This window comes from Trichechus manatus, unplaced genomic scaffold (assembly GCF_000243295.1).
Source record: "Trichechus manatus latirostris isolate Lorelei unplaced genomic scaffold, TriManLat1.0 scaffold00021, whole genome shotgun sequence".
Taxonomy (NCBI): Eukaryota; Metazoa; Chordata; class Mammalia; order Sirenia; family Trichechidae; genus Trichechus; species Trichechus manatus.
The window spans coordinates 13,508,849-13,531,651 of NW_004443957.1; the positions used below are offsets into that span (position 1 = coordinate 13,508,849).

At 43.9% G+C, this 22,803-nt stretch overlaps 1 protein-coding gene across 3 annotated transcripts in view; it reads right to left on the minus strand.

The window, feature by feature from the left end:
• ASTN1 (astrotactin 1) overlaps window positions 1-22,803 on the minus strand; it is a 381,789-nt gene that overhangs the window by 121,841 nt on the left and 237,145 nt on the right. For all 3 annotated transcript variants that reach the window (XM_004372849.2, XM_004372848.2, XM_004372850.2), the window contains exons 9-11: window positions 12,009-12,083; window positions 3,920-4,057; window positions 2,847-2,997 (exon numbers count right to left, since the gene is read on the minus strand). In XM_004372849.2, coding sequence (XP_004372906.1) covers window positions 2,847-2,997; window positions 3,920-4,057; window positions 12,009-12,083 — 364 coding nt within the window. The remainder of the gene's footprint in view (window positions 1-2,846; window positions 2,998-3,919; window positions 4,058-12,008; window positions 12,084-22,803) is intronic.

The window sequence follows — 22,803 nt, forward strand, 5'->3', positions numbered from 1 at the left end:
TTAACTCCTGCACCACCAGGGCTCCTTGGGCCACCTCTAGCAGCTGGAAAAGGCAAGAAAGCAATGCAGGCTTATCAACACGTTGATTTGAGCCCAGTGAGACTCATGTTGAACTTTGGATCTACAGAATTGTAAGATTGTGAGAACCCGTGGCCTTGTGCCTTACAGGCAGGGACCGCTGTTCTCCCCTTGGCATATAAGGTACAATGGGTAGCAGTACGACCCAGTCATCAGTGGTGGGTGCCTGACCTCAGCTCTCGGAACCCTTCTGAAGTTTCAGCAAGTCCTCGCTGTTTGACAACAGTTTGGTTTGGAACGTCGAGTGACTGCTGTTTGTACAGAACTGTGCCTTTCATGGGTGTTTGTTTTCAGTCCTCAGAGGCTATATAAACAACAGGGCAATTAACTGGGTAGCGATCAACCCTGTGGGAGTCCATGCATAACTGAGAAACGTGCCCAGCCTTTTTAGAAAGAATGAAGGTTGAACAGCCAGTGTGGGCCAAATATGAACCCCACCTGACTGGTTTAAATTCAGTCAGGAAAACGTACAAGTATACACTCTCTGCCCCTTTACCGGGTTCCCTAAGGGTCAGTGGTTCTGAGTTTCTCATTTTTTTTCTCCTTTCAGAAAACTTTCCAGGGGAAGTCTTTAATTCTGCTCCCAGAGAACTGAACGTCAGGGCTTGTGTGGAGGAAGGGAGGCAGCCCACTTCTCCCCTAACCGCAGTTGGCTCTGTTGATGCTTTGTCCCTGGTCCCCATCTGGATGACAAGGGACCACTATGCTAACACACCAAGGCTCTGGAATAGTACTGATGCCCAGTCACGGCAGGTTTCTCAGGCTCAAAGTAAGGTCACAAGATGGTGATGTGATCTGTCAGTTCTCAACCCGTCAGTACCCCTGCCACAGCGCCATGTGCTTCCTAACCAAAGAATAAACAGTAAATTGTGCCACCAATCAGCCTGCCCCTCTTCTTCTTCAAAGAGCCATGTGGGCCAGTGACTTCAAAGTATTATGCTAATACTAAGTACTGGTATAATTGAGTGACTTTCTGCAGTGGTTCTAAAATGCAGCAGCCTTACAGCAAATGCATATTCATTGGAACTATTCCTGCTAGCTCTGTCTCACAGATCACAGTGTTAAAAGTACAGAAATATATCAGCATGGGTATATGCCAAGTTAAAGGGGCTAGGAAAGGGGCAGAGAAGTGGGAAGAGATGGAGTGTATATCCATGTGCATGTGTGTAAATGTGTGTGCACACTCAAACTCAGCATGACCTGTGATAATAATAAGTAATGAAAGGTTGAAATCTGGATGAAGAAATGCAGGCTGAACAGTAACAAAAATGTGTCTCAGCTGGGAGCTCCATTAGATAGTGAAATTGTCTCCTGAGGGACTGAGTTGGGAAGCTCATTGCTTAGGACATCTGAAAGAGGACCGACCAAAGGAAGGGCAACCCTGTGGGGCATCAATTTCCCCCTGGCTGCCTTTGCAAGACACGACCTAAAGAACACTTTTCTTTGTATTTTCTACAATAGCCCTCTCTGTTCTTCTTTCCTCTCCTTTTAATGGATCTATCAAGTTTTCTGCCTACCTGCCCCTCAGCTCTCTCACTCTCTCTCTGTCCCTTTTCTTCATTTTTTCTCTCTTTTCAGAGGACTTATGCTACTGTCAGCTACAGCCTGGTCTTTGAAAGTTTGGGGAGGACTTAGGGCCGGGACAGTTCCACCTGAACCCCAGGTACACACCCATCTTTGATGGAGAACAGCTCCCTGAACAGGATAGGTGCTCATAGTGGGGGAGAGGAAGCGTGAAGAATGGCATGGGCTCAGCAACCTCACAGCTTGCCCTGCTCTGGGACTCCTCACAGGAGCACGGCTGTCAGATTGGGAAGCAAGATGGGGTACCATCCCCACCCCCCAGAACTGGAAGCTCCTGGCCCTATTCTCCAAACCTTACAGAATACTACGTGTCTCAATGGATCACGTCTCCCTCTCCTTTCCATTCCCTTTATGTACGGCTTCCCCAACTTCCTTCTCCGCACATTCCCTCTTCTCTCTGTGAGGACTGCATCATTCTGTCCTTTAAAGAACAGACACCTACAAACAGACAGGAGTGTTGATGGGCATGACAACAGCCAATATAAAGGGACCAGCAGCTGATGACTTCAACTTTGCCTGCCTCCCTTTACCTTCATGGTTCAACACAATCATCATATTCATGGTGTGGGAGATATCTTAGTCCACTCTAGGCCAAACAGTCTTTCTAGTTCATGGTATCACGCATTTTAAAGGTGGCAAAGTCCATAAAGCTGATAACAAGGTATAAGCCCACCTTCAGGGAAGTAGTTCATTGCCATGGTCTCAATGGGGGCATTTTTTTTTTCTCAGCCATTCCTGGTATAACTTACTTCTTTCGTCACTCTAGCCCTAACTAGGTTTCTCCTAAAATTTCCTACTGCATTTAGAGTCAACGTCATACTATTAAGTAGTTAATTAGTTCTCAAATTGTTTGGGAGTCCTTCTCACCAACTAGACTGTAAGACCAGAGGGAAAGAATCATTCCTTATAATTCATGAAATGTTCCTTGGAGAGCTATAGCACACATAGTAGGTTCTCCGTAAGTACTTATTGGTTAACTGACTAATGATTAGCTCTTCACCTTCTCTGTCAAGAGAAAATTCCTAATTTAGACTGAACAGCTGTGATAACTAGGATGGGATCACCCTTGACCCCCTCTTTTATTCACTGTACACTTTCACCTATACATCTGCATTGCGTTTTACCCTGCGCCTGCCCTCCCCGTCCCCAAAACAGAAACTACCAGTTTGGCAGGGCAGACGCACCACGCAACCAGTGGAATCCAGCTTTCGATCTGAGATACAGCGGAAGTTCTTACTGCAGCCCCCGTTATCCTTGCTGCAGTCACGCACTGGTCCAAAGGAATCCAAAAGAACTTCCAGGCTGTCGAAGGAGGACGAAGTCATCAGCTCCTCTCTATGGGGAGAAAGAGTGGGAAGCAGGGAAGAGTCAAGAGGCCTCCAGGTGCAACAAGCAGTATTACATTCCTGTACTATTCCTATTAAGGAGTCCTAGTGGCACAGTGTAGTGGTTAAGAGCTCGGCTGCTAAACAAAAGCTAGGCAGTTCAAACCCACCAGCCGCTCCTGGGAAATGCTGGGGCAGCTCTGCTCTGTCCTGTAGGGTTGCTATGAGTCGGAATCGACTCGAAGGCAACGAGTAAGCTTGTTGCAATGGAGCCCAGGTGGCACAGTGGTTAAAATGCTCGGCTGCTAACCAAAAGGTTGGTGGTTTAAACCCACCAATCACTCCATGGGAGAAAGATGTGGCAGTCTGCTTCCATAGAGATTACAGCCTTGGGAAACCTATGGGTCAGTTCTACTCTGTCCTATAAGGTCTCTATGAGACAGAATTGACTCAGTGGCAACAGGTTTCAATGGATGGCGCAATGATTAAGTGCTAAGATGCTAACCCAAAGATTTGGCGGTTCAAATGTCTTACTCTTTCTTACAAAACGTAAAGATCAGTCATACTCTGAGCCTTCAACTAACAAATTATGGGCATCCTCCGTATCTGGGAAATGAGCCCAGGCTGTATCGCCTGGTCAAAGAAGGAGGTATAAACTCAGGCAAGGAAATTAACATTCCATTGCCTATCAGTCCTTAGGGTATCTAGGAAGTGCTTACAAACTCTAATTTTATGTCTTCTTCCAGCAAATAGCCTTCAGGTGCGCAATACTGACCGAGAAAAAAACCAGATACTGGCATAAGGTATGAAGAATTTGAAGCTATCTGCCAACTTCTTCTTTTGGCTTGTGGTGACTCCATTCCTAGTACCTAGTGCCTTCTGGTAGTTTTCCATTCAGCCTCCCAAGCAAAGAGCCCTGAGGCCAGACTCACCTGACCTCCACAGCGTCCTCCATCACTGTCATGTCTGTCTTACACTTTGCCGATGGGTTGATGGCCAATTCAGCTGGTGGAATCACAAAGCTCTTGCTGAGGGGCAGCCACATGCCCTCCCCAAGGGTGTAGGTGAATCTGCAGGGACACCCAACACCAGGTGGTTATGACTGGGGGTAACCCCCCCGTGGAGGATCTGGCATTATATCTCCAAGTGCTTCCTTCTCACCCCTAGCTGTCCTCTTCAGAAAGGAGAGCTTATTGCCATTTTATGGATGATATGACTGAGTCCTAGGGAGGCCAAGAGGCCTACTCTTGCTCACATATGGCCAATCAGAGAACTGATAATGACACCCACTTGCCATGTGTTAGAAGTGGTTTTCCTCAAGTCCTAAGAAAGAGAGTTCTTCAGATTTTAAGCAAGGTTTCCCCTGCCTTAAGTCAGGTATGATTGGAAGCATTTTAATTAACAAGAGCTGCCAGTCTCTCACTATCTCCACCCCACTGGCTGTGTACTTACAAATGTAGCATTGGTTTCTCTGCGCCTGGAGGAACACTGTCAAGGAAAAGAAAGGAAAAAATTGCCCCTCTTCTGGCTTCTGTATGATGGGAGCAGAAATGACTGAAGCCAGGTGATTCCAGGGAGTGGAGAAGAAAGGAATGAACCAAACAGCCCCAGATTTGTTCTCTGCACTCCTACCTGCACCCTTAGCTAGCAGAGCTAACCCTTGGGATACAAGGAAAGTTTTTTGTTTTAAATTCTTATAACAAGGGCTAAAAGGAATAAAAGAATCAATCACCATTTCAAGGGAGAGCTTAAGGAAACCATGAGAGATTATTTGTTTACTTATTCATTCATTTCATTTCAAAGGCATTCAAATGCTCTGTGTTCACAGTCAAAAATAGTCTAGGGATAAAAGCCAGTGTGGGTGGGATATCACGAGGCTGTGGCAGTCTGGCATCCCCTTCCAGCTTAATGTGGAGGGAGGGACAATGGAAGGATACGTACAATTAAACAGAACCCAGCGCTGGCATGATTAGCATGCTGGTCACAGAGCCCTATTTCAGAATCCGGCTCTTTTCTCTCCCATAACCCTCTCCTCACTCCTCTTGCTTGAGATGCTACGAAACCAAACTGATGACTTGAGGTCTTCTATGTAAAAATAGTAGTCTCCAGAATGCCGGCCAAAGAGCTGACCCACTGACTGGAGCTTAAGTGTCACAAGGCAGCCACACTACCCAATTTCACTCAGCCTCTGAAAGCAAGCCCTGGTGCTAGAGCAATTGAAAGAGGAGAAAGCAGGTGCCAGCTCAGCTGCAGGGCATCCCCAGGGAAGAGGCAAATCTAAGTGGGATGTGGCCAGGCTTTGAGGGATTTCTCCCCCACCTACTCGCACCCTTACTCTTGGCCCCCTGCTTCTCTGACCTGTCGGGTGAACCTCTGCATTGAGCAGCATTGAAACATCAGAGACACTTCTTGCTCTCAAGGAGGCACCCCACTCCTCCCACCCACAGGGACATGAGGCAGTAGGTGGGGTTAGGTCTGTGGAGGGAGGGTCTGCACTAGGGAATTCCCACTACTTGGAGGATATAAGAGAAGACTCACCCCCTCATTCCTCTGCGCAGTAGCTGGCAAACTTGAAGGCATCTAAGCCCCTTCTTACACATACACATGGACACACACATGCATGCACCCACACATACACACACATTCACCCTTCACCTGGCAAGATCAAGGAGCTGATTCAGGGCTAGTGATTGCCCCAAGATGCCTACAACGTGAGGATTAATGTGGGTTGAAAGAAACCACCTCCAAGAATTTGTATTTCATAATGGAAATTCTTGAGCTAGCAACATTATAGCAGTCAGGCTGAGCGGGTGGGGTGCACCACTACTATTAAAATCTATTGTTTCAACACAAAGAACATACAAAGATTTCAAATGTACCAGGGAGGAGGCACTTTATTTGGATATAGAGGTGAGTTTTTGTTTTCTAGTTTGGCTTTAAAATTACAATTTTTGCATTGAAACTAAGCAATAAATTTGTGATCCATAGTTTATAATTTAGATAATGGATTTTAGGAAATGGTTGATAGTTCTAGAACATTCCCAGTAGTTTTTTTTTTTTTTTTCTTTTGGAAGAAGGGGTTCATGCCCTTCCATCTCGTAGTTTTCCCTTCTTCCTTCCATGCAGTAATATTTCCAAGGGAAAATCAAACCACATCTTTTCCCAACTTGAACTACTTAATGGCACCCCATGCCTATGGAACAAAGTTCAAGGCCTCAAAAGATGTCATTCCCTCCCACTTCTTCACCTTCTTCTTTCACCAAACCTTGCTTTGCACTTTGTGCTCCTACAATAAGAAATGAACTACAGTTGTTAAAGTCATCCTGATGTTCTATCTCTCTGCCTTTGCTCTTAATAGTCCTTCTTTATGAACTTTCTTTCTTCTCATCTTTGCCCAACTCCTACTCATTTATGACTCAGTTAAGATCCTACCTCTTCCAGAAGGTCCTTCAGGACTTTGCCCTTACTCCTCAGGCTGGCTAGGGGGCTCTCCTCTGTACATCTGCACACAGCTCCCTTGCTGTCCTGAGATGTTGAATTGCATGTGTCTTTCCATGTGTCCATCACTGCTAACAAGAATGTCCTCTCTTGGATGGCAGGGAATAATTCTTTGTCATCTTTGTATCCCCACTGCCTAACAGTTTCTGGCCCAAGAAAGTTGCTCAACAAATATTTATTGATTGATCAATAAGGGGATTTTGTTACACTCTTTACTCTGCACAGGCTTCTGGGAGACACAATCTCGCTTTTTCAAATTTAGAGGTAGAAGTCTTGGTGAAGATTATCCTCCATTTAGAGCAGGCTATAGGTTAATTCCAGAGTTTGAATGGATTTAATGCTCAAAATAAATATGGGTCTGATATTGTGAGGAACATCCTAAGGGTACAGCTTCTGAGACACTACACTGTACCAAGTTAACAAGAAAAACAGTTTAATCTCCTTCAGTCTCTAGTAGAGTCAAGTCGAAAGCCTGTAGGAGAAGCAAAGTAAGGTGTGGGTGACAGTGACCTTTACTGAGGACTCTCAACATGGCAGGTGTTCTGAAGATCTGCTGCATTTATCCTCACAACAACCCTCTGAGATTGGTAATTTGGTCCCATATTTTAAAAAAAAAAAAAACCATTGCCATAGAGTCAATTCTGACTCATAGCGACCCGATAGGACAGAATAGAACTGCCCCATAGGGTTTCCAAGGAGCAGCTGGCAGACAGGAACTGCCAACCTTTTGGTTAGCAGCCGAACTTGTAACCACGAAACCACCAGGGTTTCCAATTAGTCAAAAGAAGTTTAGGAACCTCCCCAAAGCCACCACTCTGTTAAGTGGGAAAGATGGGGCTGGTTTGATTTTCAGGTGTAGATCACAGCTGCTTTCCAGTCCATGAAGGCTCATGGCTATTAAATTCTAAAGTTTTCATTTAGCTTCAAAACCTACTAACTCCAAAAACCAAATATAGAGAAATTGTCCGAGAAAAACTGTGTCCTGAAATCTCATCTGTCCCTCATTCATGCAGGTTTGGCAGAAAAAGACTTCAGAAAACCACCAAAGAGAAGTTGGGGGAGCATCTGGAATGCTTTCCCACTTTGGGCCTACTTCTCTTGTGATAGCTGGTGGTGACCACTGCGGTGGATAGTCTCAGCTGTGTGCTCAGTCCTGCACGTGGCCCTATTGAACTAGAGCTTGAAATTTCTGTTCAAAGGCAAGCAGTCACCAGAGAAAGCTGGATGGAATAAGCCTGTGCTCTCACTGTGGCTTGGCATGAAACAGAATTTGTGCAAACTGGTAAATAGCTCTTGGCCTGACATCTCCATTCTTTCCAATAACAGGCTATTCAGCATGAGGTATTGTTCCCAGGGATGCAGGTATACACTTGGAAGGAGGGCTGCTAAGAGATAAATTTGGTCAGCACTGACCCCTGCCATCAGAGGGTCTGGTGAAATGGCATAATCCTAGCCACAATGGAATAACATATTCATCTCTAGGATGGGTTTGGTGAGAAGACTTAGCCCCCAGGTCCAGCGTCCCCTTGGACCTTTTTAGTCTAGATTGGACACTTCTTAGGTTCTTTGGGATTGCAGATTACCATGGTTAGGTTGGGTTGGACATCAAGGTCTTTTCCTAGTCTGGTTTCAAGTCCTTAATAAATACCTGAAATGATCATCCACATATTATTGAAGGAATGCTCCTTAGAAGCAAGGATGGTGAGACTACATCTCACATACTTTGGACATGTTATCAGGTGGAACCAGTCCCTGGAGAAGGACATCATGCTTGGTAAAATAGAGGGTCAGCAAAAAAGAGGAAGACTCTCAATGAGATGGACTGACACAGTGGCTGCAATAATGCATATAAAGCATAACAACCATTGCGAAGATGGCACAGGATTGGGCAGTGTTTTGTTCTTTTGTACACAGGGTTACTATGAGTCGGAACCGACTTAACAGTGCCTAACAACAACAGCAATTGTGTTCATGGAGCCCTGGTAGTTCAGTGGTTAAGAGCTTGGCTGTTAACCAACAGGATGGCAGTTCGAATCTACCAGCTGCTCCTTGGAAACCCTATGGGGAAGTTCTACTCTGTCCTATAGGGCCATTATGAGTCAGAATCGACTTGATGGCAAGGGGTTTGAGTTTTTTATTGTGTTCAAATTGTATATTGTTGTTACCTGCCATTGAGTTGGCCTCTGACTCATGACAACCCCATGCACAATGGGATCGGACCATTATGATCCATAGGGCTTTCATTGGCTAATCTTTGGAAGCAGATCACCAGGACTTTCTACCTAGTCTGACTTAATCTGGAAGCTCCACTGAAACCTGTTCAGCATCACAGCAACATGCAAGCCTCCACTGACAAAACGAGTGGAGGCTGCACTTGATGTGTACTGGCTGGGAATGGAACCCGGGTCTTCCACATGGAAGGGGAGAATTTTACCACTGAAGTACCACTGCCCTTTCAAAATTGTATACTAGATATTAAATATTTAAAGCTTCTAGGGCATTACACCTTCTCTCAAGTAGACAAGCATTTCACTTGGGAAACACATAGGCAAATTAAAAATAAATATGAAACATAATAATTGACAAATATTATAGCCAGAATATTACAGAAATTTGGAGAGGGACAAGTCATTACAGGTTAAATTGGAGAAGCATTTGCGCAGTGAATCTCAATTCTGGCTACAGATTAGACTCACCACAGTGATTTTAAAAACACTCATGCCCTGGCCCCACCTCCTAGAACTTTTGAATTAATTGTTCTGTACTGCGTATAATTGTGAGTCATTTTTAAGAGCACCCTGGGGATTCTCACATAGAGCCAGAGTTGGATACTAGTTGGATACTAGTTGATAAGACCATAAATTCCTTAAAGGCGGGGACTATCATGGTCATATGTTTGGTCATATTTACAACACATGAAACATTACTTTTAAGAGTAGGTGCTCAGTAGATGTTGGGTTTAGCCAAGACATGGCCTGGACCATGAAAAGGCGTAGTGCTTATACTAAACCAAAAAAAACCCCAAACCCGCTGCCGTCAAGTCGATTCCAACTCATAGCGACCATCTACGACAGACAGAACTGCCCCATAGGGTTTCCAAGGAGCGGCTGGTGGATTTGAACTGTTGACCTTTTGGTTAGCAGCTGCAGCTCTTAACCACCACACCACTAAGTGCTTATACTAGGAGGAGAATATACATTCTTGTTAGAGGAAAGAGCATGAGGAAATGTACAGAGTGGGAAATATTCAAGTTTTGGAGGCGGTGGGTAAGTAAGAAGACAGATTTGACTAAGAATGGAAGGTTCCATAGAAGAAGAACAGCTTATTAAAAGGGAATCGTAGGCTGATATTCAATTCTGGAAATATTTGAATGTCAAAACTGAAACTTTATTTCATAGTCTAAGGAAATATTCAGTGGTTTGGAATTTATCAGGGCGTTAATCTTGAGGAAGCAGAATGGAAGTAAATAGCCATTAGTTTCTTTAAGAAATCAGTAACTGACCAGGTCATAGAATTTTCCAGAGTGGTCATTGGGAGGTGGTTTACTTAGATTCCAGAGTGGTTTCATTTGGAGCCCAGGTGGTGCCATGGGTAAGAATTCAGCTGCTAACCAAGAGGTCAGCAGTTTGAATCCACCAGCCATTCCTTGGAAACCCTACGGGGCAGTTCTACTCTGTCCTATTGGGTCGTTATGAGTTGGAATCGACTCGATGGCAACTTTTTTTTTTTTTGGTTTAGTACCTGAAATAGGCAGATCATGTCCCATTGCTTTTACCTTAGAAACAGTTATTGTCATGTTAGGGACCAGATGATTAGTCACCTATTGATTAACACATTGGTTCCTAAAAGAGTTTATCTTATGGGTCAAACCACCTAGCTGCACCCTCTTTAGTGCTTGGGTATCACATCTATTTGGCTTCAGAAGAACAGATGCTGCTGTGGGGATGGCAGCACAGTTCTTGGACAGGTTTTGCTCTAATAATGATTTCATTAAGGCCCTTGTTTTTCAAAGCGCTAGTTTCTGACTTTTAGGGGAGAGGGGACTTTCCCACATTTAATTGGGCAAACTCCACCAGACTCCCCACCTGCCTTATTTTTATCATCCTCTGAAGGTCCTGGCCAACAAGCAGTAGGAAAAAGCAAGAAAAAAGTCAGCCCAATGATAAATCATTGTTGGAAAGTTTAATTGCCCAAGTCGAAGTCCAAGGAATACAGCTGACATCCTCTTACAGCACAAACTCTCAAAACCAGCCTGTGGCCAATGCCATTAACGTGGCCCAGCCTGTCCTGGGAGAGACAGGTCCTCTGAGGAAGCGGCTCTGTAAGTTTGCACTCTAGCTAGCAGCTTGCCTTAGGAGAACCGGGCTGTGGTCAAGCCGCCTCCAGCCCCCAGCACCAAGGGAGGAGCAGAGGAAGCCGGGAAAGGGGAGCGAGCTCTGGGAGGCCAACACAGCAGCAAAAATTAACACCTACGCAGGAACAGCTGACAGAGAGAGTCTGGGGAAGGTGGTTTGGAAAGACAGGGTGGTGAATAAATCAGACCCAGGAAACTAAGAGCAATGAAGAGAAAGAAAATCTTCCATTTGCCCCACGCTGCTACCCTGACTACCATACCTCCCAGTGATGTCAGGCAGCAGCTTTAATTCTGTTTGACATTAGACACTTAGGTAGGACTATTTACTTTCTCTACTTGAGGGCTCGCTCAGGAAGGGAGATGTATTCACATCCATCCCGCCAGGCTGAGCACAGTCTCTGGCACTTACTAGGTACTCGGCAAATGTATATTAAGTGAAGGATGCATGGACAGAATGAATGGATAAGATCTTAGTTTGGAAATGAGCTTGTGCTCTAGCTAAAGGCCTGGTGTGAATTAAATTTTATCCAATCATTCATGGCGGGCACCCAAATTCTTTCTCTGCTTGCGGGCCTTCCTAATGTGTTATTCCCAGGTATGTAGGTAGGCACTTGGGAGGGACTAGAAGCATCCAGTTTGATCAGGAGGGTGGTGCATAAAGGAAAATAATAAGGAGGTAGAGTTGAGGAAAGGGGCAGGCAGGGGTGGGAGATATTCATCCTGAACAATTAAGATTTTATGAGAAAGGTGCAAATTAGACGCAAATGGCGAGGCAGACACCGACATGAATTGTCTGCTCTGTGCCAGTTTCTGTGCCAGGGGCTTTCCCCGCATTATCATATACGTATACTCCTCACCAGGATCAAGTCAGGCATGTAATGTAGTCCTATTTAGCAAATGCAGAAACTGGAGGCTCCGAGAGGTTAAAGAAACAACTGAGGCCCACAGTGCTAGAAAGGAGGAAGCCAGGAACCAAGCAGAATCTGTCTAACTTCAGAGTTCTCCACGATGTCTCCAGGCATGATCTGGGAGCAAGCGCTTTTGTTACCAGGATGGCAGAAGGACTATGTTTCCCATTTTATACTTTACCACCAGGAAAGGAAGTTCAGTGGAAAGTGGGCCATGGGACTTACAGACATACAGAAGTAAGTCCCTAGAAAACCACTTACCTGAATATCTTATCAGAAGGCTGCTCTCCCAAAACCAGGTCAAAGCCTCGCTGAAATATTGTGTAAGGCCAAGGCCTAAAAGGAGAAACATCATTCAGTTAAATTCAACTCAACAAACACTCCCTAAACATCCACTGCGTGCCAGGCACCATGCTAGGTTCTGGAGACCCAAAGACAAAGAGGGTATAGTCTCTGCCAACTAACCAACCAAGTTGAAGCCAACTAACTTGAGCTCATATGAGACTTTAAATCCTGGAACCTGATCAAGAACAAGACCAACCAAATAATCATAGAACTACGAGCTGTGGAGTTGATTCCCACTCATAGCAACCCCACGTGTTACAGGGTAGAACTGAATGCCATAAAGGTTTCAAGGCTTTGACCTTTCAGAAGTGGATTGCCAGGACTTTCTTCTGAGGCTTCTCTGGGTGGGTTCAAACTGCCAACGTTTTGGTTGATAGTACAGCACTTAACCATTTGCTCCTCCCAGGGACTCCAAATGAACAACTATTGCTGCTGTTAGGTGTCGTCGAGTTGGTTCCCACTCATAGTGACCCATACGGTTTCCAAGCAGCGGCTGGTGGATCTGAACTGTGACCTTTTGGTTAGCAGCTGAGCTCTTATTAGAAAGTGGAATTTTATAGGCATGAGAATTGGAACTTCACATAGAGTAAAATTATATCAAGGTAGACCTCAAATATGCATAGTTCATGTTCCTTCAGATATGGATTTAACTGAAATCCAGCTTTGCCCACTTAAGAAAAAGAGCAGCATGATTTCTTGGGAAAGGTAAAAGCTTTACAATCACGTAGTTCTAGACTCAAATCCTGTCCTGCCATTTAACCAACTGTCTGCCTTTGGGCAGATTATTTGCCCTGCTGAGGCTAACTTTATAAAATGGGGTTAATAATGGCTGCCTCACAGACCACTGTGAAGATTAAGCAAACCTTTTAGGCCAAGGCAACAGCTCATACAGGGACCTTAACACACTCCCTTTCCTACTCAAAATGACATGGGGACTCTGGGTCTTTCTTAGGTTCAAACATTTTAATGCCACTCTTTCAAACAGAAACAACTGAAATGGTATTTTCAAATAATTCCTAACTACAAGTCTTCCTAGAGGCTACGTGTTGCTGCATGTACTTGGAGTAGTGAAACTACTTCTTTTAAATAGTGTATACTTTTTCACTAACCCAGATGTTCAACCCCTAAAAGGATTTACTCATTCAAGCAAGTCTTAGCAAACCCCAGACCTTCTGTTGGGTGCTGAGATATTCTGGCAAGCTGAATGGACTCAGCCGTTGCCCTCATGGAACTTACAGCCCTACAACTAAGTCAATTATTCAGGATTGTGCTATAAACATTTCTTTGTTTTTCAAGAACAGTTAGGAGAATAAATCATAATTATTATTTGGGGCTATATCTAACACTAGGATTTAATCCAGTGGTTGTCCAGTGTGGTGGTATCACCCAGTAGGGGGTATCTTGGTTATCTAGTGCTACTATAACAGAAATACCACAAGTGGATGGCTTCAACAAACAGAAATTTATTCTCTTACAGTCTAGTAGGCTAGAAGTCCAAATTCAGGGTGTCAGCTCCAGGGGAAGGTTTTCTCTCTCTGTTGGTTCTGGAGGAAGGTCCTTGTCATCAATCTTCCCCTGGATTAGGAGCTTCTCAGCACAGGGACCCCAGGTCCAAAGGATGCACTATTCTCCTGGCTCTTATTTCTTGGTGGTACGAGGTCCCCAAGTCTCTCTGCTCACTTATCTCTTTTATATCCCAAAAGTGATTGGCCCAAGACACAATTTAATCTTTTAGATTGAGTCCTGCTTCATCAACATAATTGCCATTAATCTCATCTCATTAATATCATAGAGATAGGATTTACAACACATAGGAAAATCACATCAGATGACAAAATGTTGGACAATCACACAATACTGGGAATCATGGCCCAGCCAAATTGATACACATATACATATATTTTTGGGAGACATAATTCAATCCATGATAGAGGGCATTTTGGGAAATTTATGGGATTGTTTTTGAATAACACAGGGATCAGGGAGCATTGCTGGCATTTAGAAAGCAGAGCTAGAGACACTAGAATAGTGTGGTGCTGGGGCCAGTTCTGCACAACGAAAACTTTCCCCATGTCCTGCAACCTTTTGAACATCCTGCTGGACATTTATATAGGTGAAAGCTGGCTTATAAATATCTGAGCCTCGATGCCAACTCTATTTACATTCAGGAGGAATTGGTTGGTGGCGTAGTGGTTAAGAGTTTGGGTGCTAACCAAAAGGTCAGCAGTTCAAATCCACCAGGTGCTTCTTGGGAACCTATGGGGCAGTTCTACCCTGTCCTATAGGGTTGCTATGAGTTGGAATTGACTCGACGGCAACAGGTTTTAGTTAATATGGTTATACGGTTTTAATATATGGTGCATGTCTGAGGCACATAATTATCATGTAAATGGAAGGGAGACTACACTGTTATTTAGAAATTTTACCAAGAATTTTTCATAATTTTGAAAAATCATATCATGGCCTGCAGTGCTGTTCATGGTCTTCGAATCACCTATGTAATACATCTCTATCAGTCTATATTGCTCTTATATCATGTATTATACTAAACTACTGCATTACATATTGCATTATAGTGAATCTACATTAGGTGCAAATGTGTGTCACCTTTATTATTTCTTCTATTGTAATACTACCAGGGAACTTACATATTAAAATAGATATTATTATATTATAAATTACATTCTTACTATTTCTCATTTAATTACTATTAGGTCATTTTATTTATTGTTTAAATTTTATATGTACATAGATTCTATTATTTAAGGGATTTCATTTAACGATAATAAATGTCATTTACAAAATATTTGTTATAAAAAGAGGGTGCTTGGTTTGTTACAGTTGAGAATGACCAACTTAACCCAACTAGCTAACCAATTAGCTATCCAGGGGAGAGAGCCACTTGCAAGGCGAGGCCATTGGAATTACATAGGCCAGTGGCTGGGATGAATGTGTTCATATTATATGTTTACTATTTATAAACAGTTTATTCCTGGAATTCAGTTTAGAAACACCCTAAGGTAACCAGAATTGGCTCCAACAAGTACCCAAACACTGAACCAAGAATAACTGAATAACCCCTGCATCAAATAAACAGCTTCCCTCCCTCACCCTACCCCACCCCCACTGTATTTTTCATGTTTGTCCTGTTCACTGGAGGTGAAACCAAAGAGGAAGGTTCAGATCTGATTATTCTTGCTGAAAAATAAACAGTGGCTTATTAGCACCTGGCAAATACATATTAATTCAAGAAAAAGTCTACAAATGACAGGAGAAAAATGTCCCACTGTATCCTAGACACCTAGAAAGAGCATTAAGAAGAGAAGAGGAATATGTAACTTTCTGTTTGGGGCAGAATCATATTTTATTTACTGCTGGCCCCTTGAGAGCAATAATTTTAAACAAAGCAATTTGCCTTTGAGTCATCTCTAGTACTCAAAACTGGTACAATGTGTTATTAGAGTTAAATCTTGGCATGGTTCCTAGGTTGTTTGAAACGAATATATTTTGAGGAGCAAAATCTTAGGACCGGTGTTGATTACAATGTGAACAATTAACTGTGTATGATAAACCTGTACTCAAGCCAGTAGTTAATCAATCAATGCTCCAAGAATCATTTACGAAGCACACATCAACATGTTGCTAGGTGGGTCAGGTCATAGAGGTCTCCTGTTCTCAAGGGGCCAGAAATCTGAGAAAAGCAACTCAGACTCGAAGGTGCAGGTGTGCAGGATATCCCACTGTGTGCCCTGCCACCCCTCAATGTGGCAGGGCACAGGAATGAGGGTCTGGCCTCTGGAGCCAGCCCGCCGATTTCGAATTCCAGTTTAGCCACCTACTGTGTAACCTTGAGCAAGCCCCTTAACCATTCTGTCTCCATTTCCTTATCTGTTATGAGAAGGAACTAGTTAATAGTTAAAGTGTTCAGACAAGCACCTGGCATTTAGTGAGTGCCACAGAAGCATTTGTTAAATAAGTTAAATTTACTATTACCTGGATCAACTAAAAATACTGTAATTAGTAGTGGTTCCCAATTTTCAGTCGAGGGAGGAGTATCATGTCTTACCCTAAGGTACAACTGCAATGCCAACACCTGGCTTTAACTGAGATTGTAAATGTTTTGTGTTGGCTAGAGAGGAGGCAATGATGGCTATGGGAAGGTCGAAGTCCCCCTGCACCACACCCCTACTCATCACAGGGCAACGAACAGTGTTGGCATTACACACAATGAGAGAGGCAATAGCATATTGTGAAGTGGCAAGAGAAGGTAGAGAATTGCACATTGCTCCAGCAAAAGGAATAAAAGGGAATTTACTGATTTTCTTCCCACTAGACAAGCACGATCTGTCAGAGAGATGGGGATTCTTATTTATTTGGCAAATATTTATGGAGAGCCTATTGTGTGAGAACTGATAATAGGCAGTGGGAGTTGGGATAAAGTGATTCTTGCCCTCAAAGGAATCTACAGTCTTTTTGAAGAAACACGTGTATGCCCAGATAAATAGAAAAGAATGAGTGAGAGGGAAGAGAATGGAGTTACAGGAGACAAGCTAAGTGGCAGTGGCTAGAGGTAGAGCACTTACCCCGGGTGCAGAAAAGGCTGGGTACTGGCCATGCATGGACCCAGGGCAGAGGCCACAGGGTGTCGTAAGGGAAAAGTCAGGGGCACAATGATGAAGAGCTGGATGTAATGAGGCAATACTCTGAAGCTAGGTCGTCTGACACAGACTGAATGAGGGAAGACCTCTGCATTAGGGCACTCTGGGTGCAAGTCCCAGTAAGAAAACTGAACTGGCCTAACCAAAAAAAGTCCCGTCATGGAGTCATATATCCAGGCTCAGATGGAAGTTGTCTTGGGAGTGTCTAGACATTGTTGCCCCATACACAACAAAAAGAAAGGCTGCCCACTCCTGTGTCATCCCCATGATAGGTCTCAAATTGGTCCATTGTCATTCATAGTGTTTTCATTAGCTGATTTTCAGAAGTACGCCCTAGGCCTTTCTTCCTAGTCCATCTTAGTTTGGAAGCTCCACTGAAACCTGTTCAGCATCATAGCAACATGCAAGCCTCCACTGACACATGGGTGGTGGCTACGCATGAGGTGCACTGACTGGTAACTGAACTCAGGTCTCCCTTAAGGAAGGCAAGAATTCTACCACTGAACCACCAATGTCCTCTGGGGGAGGTACCTGGAAACAGGGTCTAAATGCCCTCAGAGCTGTCCCTCTCTGTCCCTCTCAATCTGTGGGCTCCATTCTTTCAAAATGGCTAATGACATGCTCGGCCTCACGTCCTGAGCCTCATGTCTTTACAGGCTCAGACCACAGAGGAGACACTCCCCCTCCTCATTAGGGGAAAAAAAAATCCACGGAAGAACTGACTGACTTGTCCTGGATCAGAGGAGCAACCCTGGGCCAACCTCTGTGTCCTGGGGAGCAGAGGTATCTGAGCAGATGGCAACTCCCATTTAATTTTCAAGGCTAGAGCTGGGGAGGAAGGTGAGGGGCATAAAACAGTAATCCCCACCTCAGCTTCTATGGCCTTGTGGCAGCAAGAGTGCTGCCTCCCTGAGGAATGGTGATATTATTGAGCAGTCTGTGCCAATATTAGTTTTGTGGAAAGAGCCTTAGGCCAATGGGGAGCTCAAGGATAGTGCCAGGCCAGATGTGGGGCAGAAGAGTGAACCCTACAGTTTCCTGGAGCCCTCACTCTCTTGAGTGAGGCCACCAAAGACACACATGGCCTCCAGTATTCTCTCTCCTGCATTGTGCAACCTCATCAGACCTTCTCAGTTTAGAAAAATCAGCAGAATCAGAAGTCAAAGTAGAGCCTTCTCCTTCTTCTTTTTAAGAGGTCTTCATTCTTGTAAGTCAAGACCCTGATGCAGGGGCGGATTATCCAATAGGCAAGGTAAGCAAGGTGCTTACCATGCTTACCAGATCATCTGTAGTGAACAATTTTACATGAGTTTCGCCATGTCTTTGATTTTATTCATCTTTTGGAATTGTTCACTACAGATTAGTAAGTAAGTACAAGTAAGCCCGGGCTTACCTTGCTTACTGGGTCATCTGCCTCTGTCAGGGATTGTAAATTTGAAAAGAAGCTTTGATTCTGTGGGAAGGTGCTGTGCGGTTGGAAGAGAGACAGATGCCAGCCATACCTAGAAACAGAATCCTTGCTGTGGTGAAAAAATGTAAAATCGTTCACTACATATGATCTGGTAAGCAAGGTAAGCATCGTGCTTGCTTTGCCTATTGGGTAATCCACCTCTGCCACAAAGACTGTCTTCCCATGAGAGCAGCTATGGATGGCCATTTAGGGGAATCACAGGCCACCACAAGAACCATCTCAAATCCATTTCTTCAAGCAGGAAGATAATCTGTGCCTCAGAGCTGCTCACTTGAGTGGGGACACGGAAGTCAGCAATGCATAAAGGCAAACTGTGTATACAGAGAACTATCTAGAAAAATCCATTGCCGTTGATTCACTTCTGACTCATAGCAACCCCATTTGTCACAGTAGAACTGCGCTCCATAGGGTTTTCAATGGATATCTTTCAGAAGTAGATTGCCAGACCTTTCTTCCAAATTGCCTCTGGGTGGACTCAAACTGCCAACCTTTCCATTAGCAGTCCAGTGCATTTGCACCACCCAGGGACTTTGCTGGACTGAATACTCAGAGCCTATTCAGTCTTCCCCGGCAATTTCCAAGTTTTCAGCTCCTCTCTTCAACTCTCTTTCCTCTTCCCTAAAATATATCATCAGCTGTCTCAGGGTGTTTTCTACAGCCTTGGCTGGACCAGAGGTTGGCTGTGGTCTTGATTTGATGCTTGGCCTTCATCCTGGTTGTTTGGTCATTTCTTCCACTATTTAACCGAGACCCAAGGAGTGAGTAAAACCCCTCATGGCCAGCGTGACTGGATGCTCCCTTCACGTGGACTCTCTCCACAGGAGAAAGGACCATTTCTGCTCTGGACAAGAGTCTTCTAAATGCTGCTTTTTGATATTGTGCTAGTCCCAGCTTTCCACCTTATGGTGGCATCTGGAAACAGCTCAGAGGCTGTTGGCCAGCGTGTCTGGTGATGGGCTTCCTTGTGAAGAGCTTAAGACATAGTACCTCCTGGGGGGAGATGAAGCAGAAGGAATATACACATACACACACACACACATACACACACACACACACACACACCCATTGTTTCTCACTCTGCCCCCACACATTCTCTCTCTCTATATATATATATAGCAAAAACCAAACCCGTTGCCATTGATTCAATTCCAATTCATAGCGACCCTACAGGAACTGCCCCACAGGGTTTCCAAGGAGCGGCTGGTAGATTCGAACTGCTGACCTTTTGGTTAGCAACCTGAGCTCTTAACCACAGTGTCACCAGGGCTCCAAATACACATATATTCTCTTGGATACAGTCCAGTGTAGGGGGAATGTTTCAGCCAGAGGCAGTAATGAAAAAAGCTCTTCACGATGGGCTTTTAGAAACTAGGAACTTCTTATATATTACTCCACCTGTCACTAAAGGGAAAATTTTATAAATGAAAATAATTTGTCCGTAGTTAAATGAAGGCACCTCCTTTTTAAGCCTGCCTCTGGTCCACATTAGGGTAAGTTTATGGTGAAAGTCCGGTTTCCAATGTTACTGCCCAGCTATTCACAACACTTTGGGGCCCTGGTATGGAATGCCATATCCATATGTAATCTGAGAGCTTTGGAGCAAATTTTCCTTTTCTTAACTAGGTAAATGCATTTGTGGGGAGGGAGCAGTGAAACAACGAGAAGAGAGGTTCATTTAAAAAGTGCTTCTGGAGAAAGGTAGTTTGCAAGATATTCGAGAGAAGGGGTGAAGGGATAAAATGACACAAATGACTTCTCCAGCTATACAACTGGCTGAACCACTCCATGCCTCAATCTACCCTAGTGACAAGATGGGGAGATTACTGTGAGCTGCAGTCTTCACAATCAGTACCAGTTCTGGGAGGAATAAGTACCAGGAATGGCCGATGCCATGGCTTTATCATCAGTTAAATAATAAGAATGATGTTCTTCATTTATATAGGACTTGAGGGCCTTTGCAGATGCTGTTCATCTGCCTTAGATATCTCCCCTCCCATTTACTTGAATAATCTGGATTATTCTTTAAGTCTCTGCTTAAAAATTACATCCTAAAATAAGGCTTCCGTGGCCTTCCAGGACTAGGTTAGGTCCCTAGTTACATGTTCCCATGGCATCCTGCACTTTCCTTTAAATGACCTATAACTATAATCAACAGATTAAGGTTTAGGTAACATTTTCCTTCACAGATGTGGGGAAAGAACCTGGCATAGTGCCATCACATAGTAGGTGCTCAATAAATATTTGCTAAATAAAAAATTTAACAACAATGCAAATGAGGTTAAGCGTTGGGCAGGTCTGGCCTTGAATCCTGAATTAGGCAGTCACTGAGCTATATGACCTTTGACAAGTTACTAAATTTCTCTCAGACTTAGTGTCTTCACCTATTAAAATGTGGATATCATAGTAACTGGAGTTGTTAAATGAGTATGTATATACTTAGCACAGTGCTTAACCCATAGAACAAACTCAACAAATACTAGCTATTATTCATTATAATTAAAATTCCCATTTAGTGAATTAAAAACTCATTGCCGTTGAGTTGATTCCAACCCAGGCGACCCCACGTGATTCACAGTAGAACTGAGCATAGGGTTTTCAATGATTGTAACCTTTTGGAAGCAGACTGCCAGGCCTTTCTTTCGAGGTGCTTCTGGGTAGATTCAAACTGCCAGACTTTCAGTTAGTAGCTAAGAACTTAACTATTTGGGACACCCAGGGACTCCTATTTCTTGAGTATAAAATTTATTTCTAACATTTTATTTTTAAAATTAATCATGATAACCATGATGTTGTTGTTGCTGTTAGCTGTCGTCAGGTCGGCTCCCAACTCGTGGCGACCCCATGTGTTACAGAGCAGAACCGAGCTCCGTAGGGTTTTCTTGGCTATGATCTTTACAGAAGCAGATCTCCAGGTCTTTTCTTCTGCGGCATTGCTGGGTGAGTTCAAAGCACCAACATTTTGGTTGGTAGCCAAATGCAAACTGCTTGTGACACCCAGGGACCTTATGATAATCTAAGTTTTACAAACCTGTGTTATCTTGAAACATGTGTATCACATATAAAGGAAAATTAATGTAAATATTGATGTGATTTTATTCATTATTTAATGTCTATTAATAGGTAAATGGGGCCCTGGTGGCGCAGTAGTTAAGAGTTCAGCCTGCTACCACAAGGTCTGCAGTTTGCATCCACCAGCCGCTCCTTGGAAACCCCTTTGGGGCAGTTCTACTCCGTCCTATAGTGTCGCTATGAGTCGGAATTGACTCGACAGCAATGGGTTTAAAGGTAAACAAATCTAATTAGAGATTTTATACAGAAAAAATAACATATTTGTCAGCATCTAAGAAAGTGGTTAGGCATGAAGGCTCTGGAACCAGACTGGTAGGTGTGAAACCTGGCTCTCCCATTTGTTAATTCTATGACCTTGGGAAAGTTCATTAATTCCTGCCATCAAACTACCCTACCCACTTCCGCTCCTTGCTGAAGTCACCACCAATACCACTAGCTCCATTTCCAATCCACATTTCAGTGCCTAGATCTCTGTCCTTCTCTCCAACACTTCTCCACAAATTTTGGTGACGTCAATATCTACTGAGATGATCCTTTCAGTACTCAAGCCACTCAGTTCCTCGACCTTTCTCCTCAATGATCCTGCCTTCTACCCCACGGTCATATCCTAGATTACCAATATCTGCCACCCCTCCACAACCTCAACATCAAGAACTCCAATCTCTGATCATCATCTCTTATTCCCGGATCATTCCCTCTAATGCCGAAACAACTTTTCTACACTTACGAAACTTAAAATCCATTGATCATACCACCTTTGTGCTGACGTTCACCCATCTCATGTACTCTCTTCTCTCTTGACTCAGATTAAATTCTATGACCCATCATTGTAATCACTCCCTTACTTATAACCTCAACTCCCTCACCCTGCAGTTGATTCATCATACTTGTCAGAAACACTCCAACACTGGTTAAATTCAGCCATCTCGTGGCTCCATTTTTGTCTTTGCACAGATGAATGCACTTGGCAACGACACTCAATGGTCTCATTTTAAATACCTGACCACCAACCTCAAGTGGGCCCCTAACACTGTCCAGTGATCAAACTACATTCTCCTTATCCATTCACTCTCCCACTCTTTAGATCACTACTCCATACCTTCTTCTATCCCCTCAACCCTCCCACACCTCCTCTCTTACCCTTACCCTCAGCTAGTGATATTGCTTCCTATATAACTGAGCAAATACAAGCAATCAGATTAAAAGCTGTCACTACCACATCCACCCACCTACCTGCCCCTTGTGCCCATGACTGTGCTATCCCTCCAGTAACTAGGGATAAACAGTCTGTGCTTCCATCTAGAAGACTGCCATCTCTGTTCACCCTTTGGCATCTTAAAGGCAATGAGTATAAGAGAAGGAGCCCTAGATGTAAGTTACAGGTTCAAACTCCCTTCTGTTTCTGTGACCTCAAGAAAACAAGAGCTCCTTGAAGGCTTAAGCTTATCATATGTAAAATGGAAATCAAGAGGTTTAGCATACTCCACACAAATTTTACAATGCTGAACAAAGT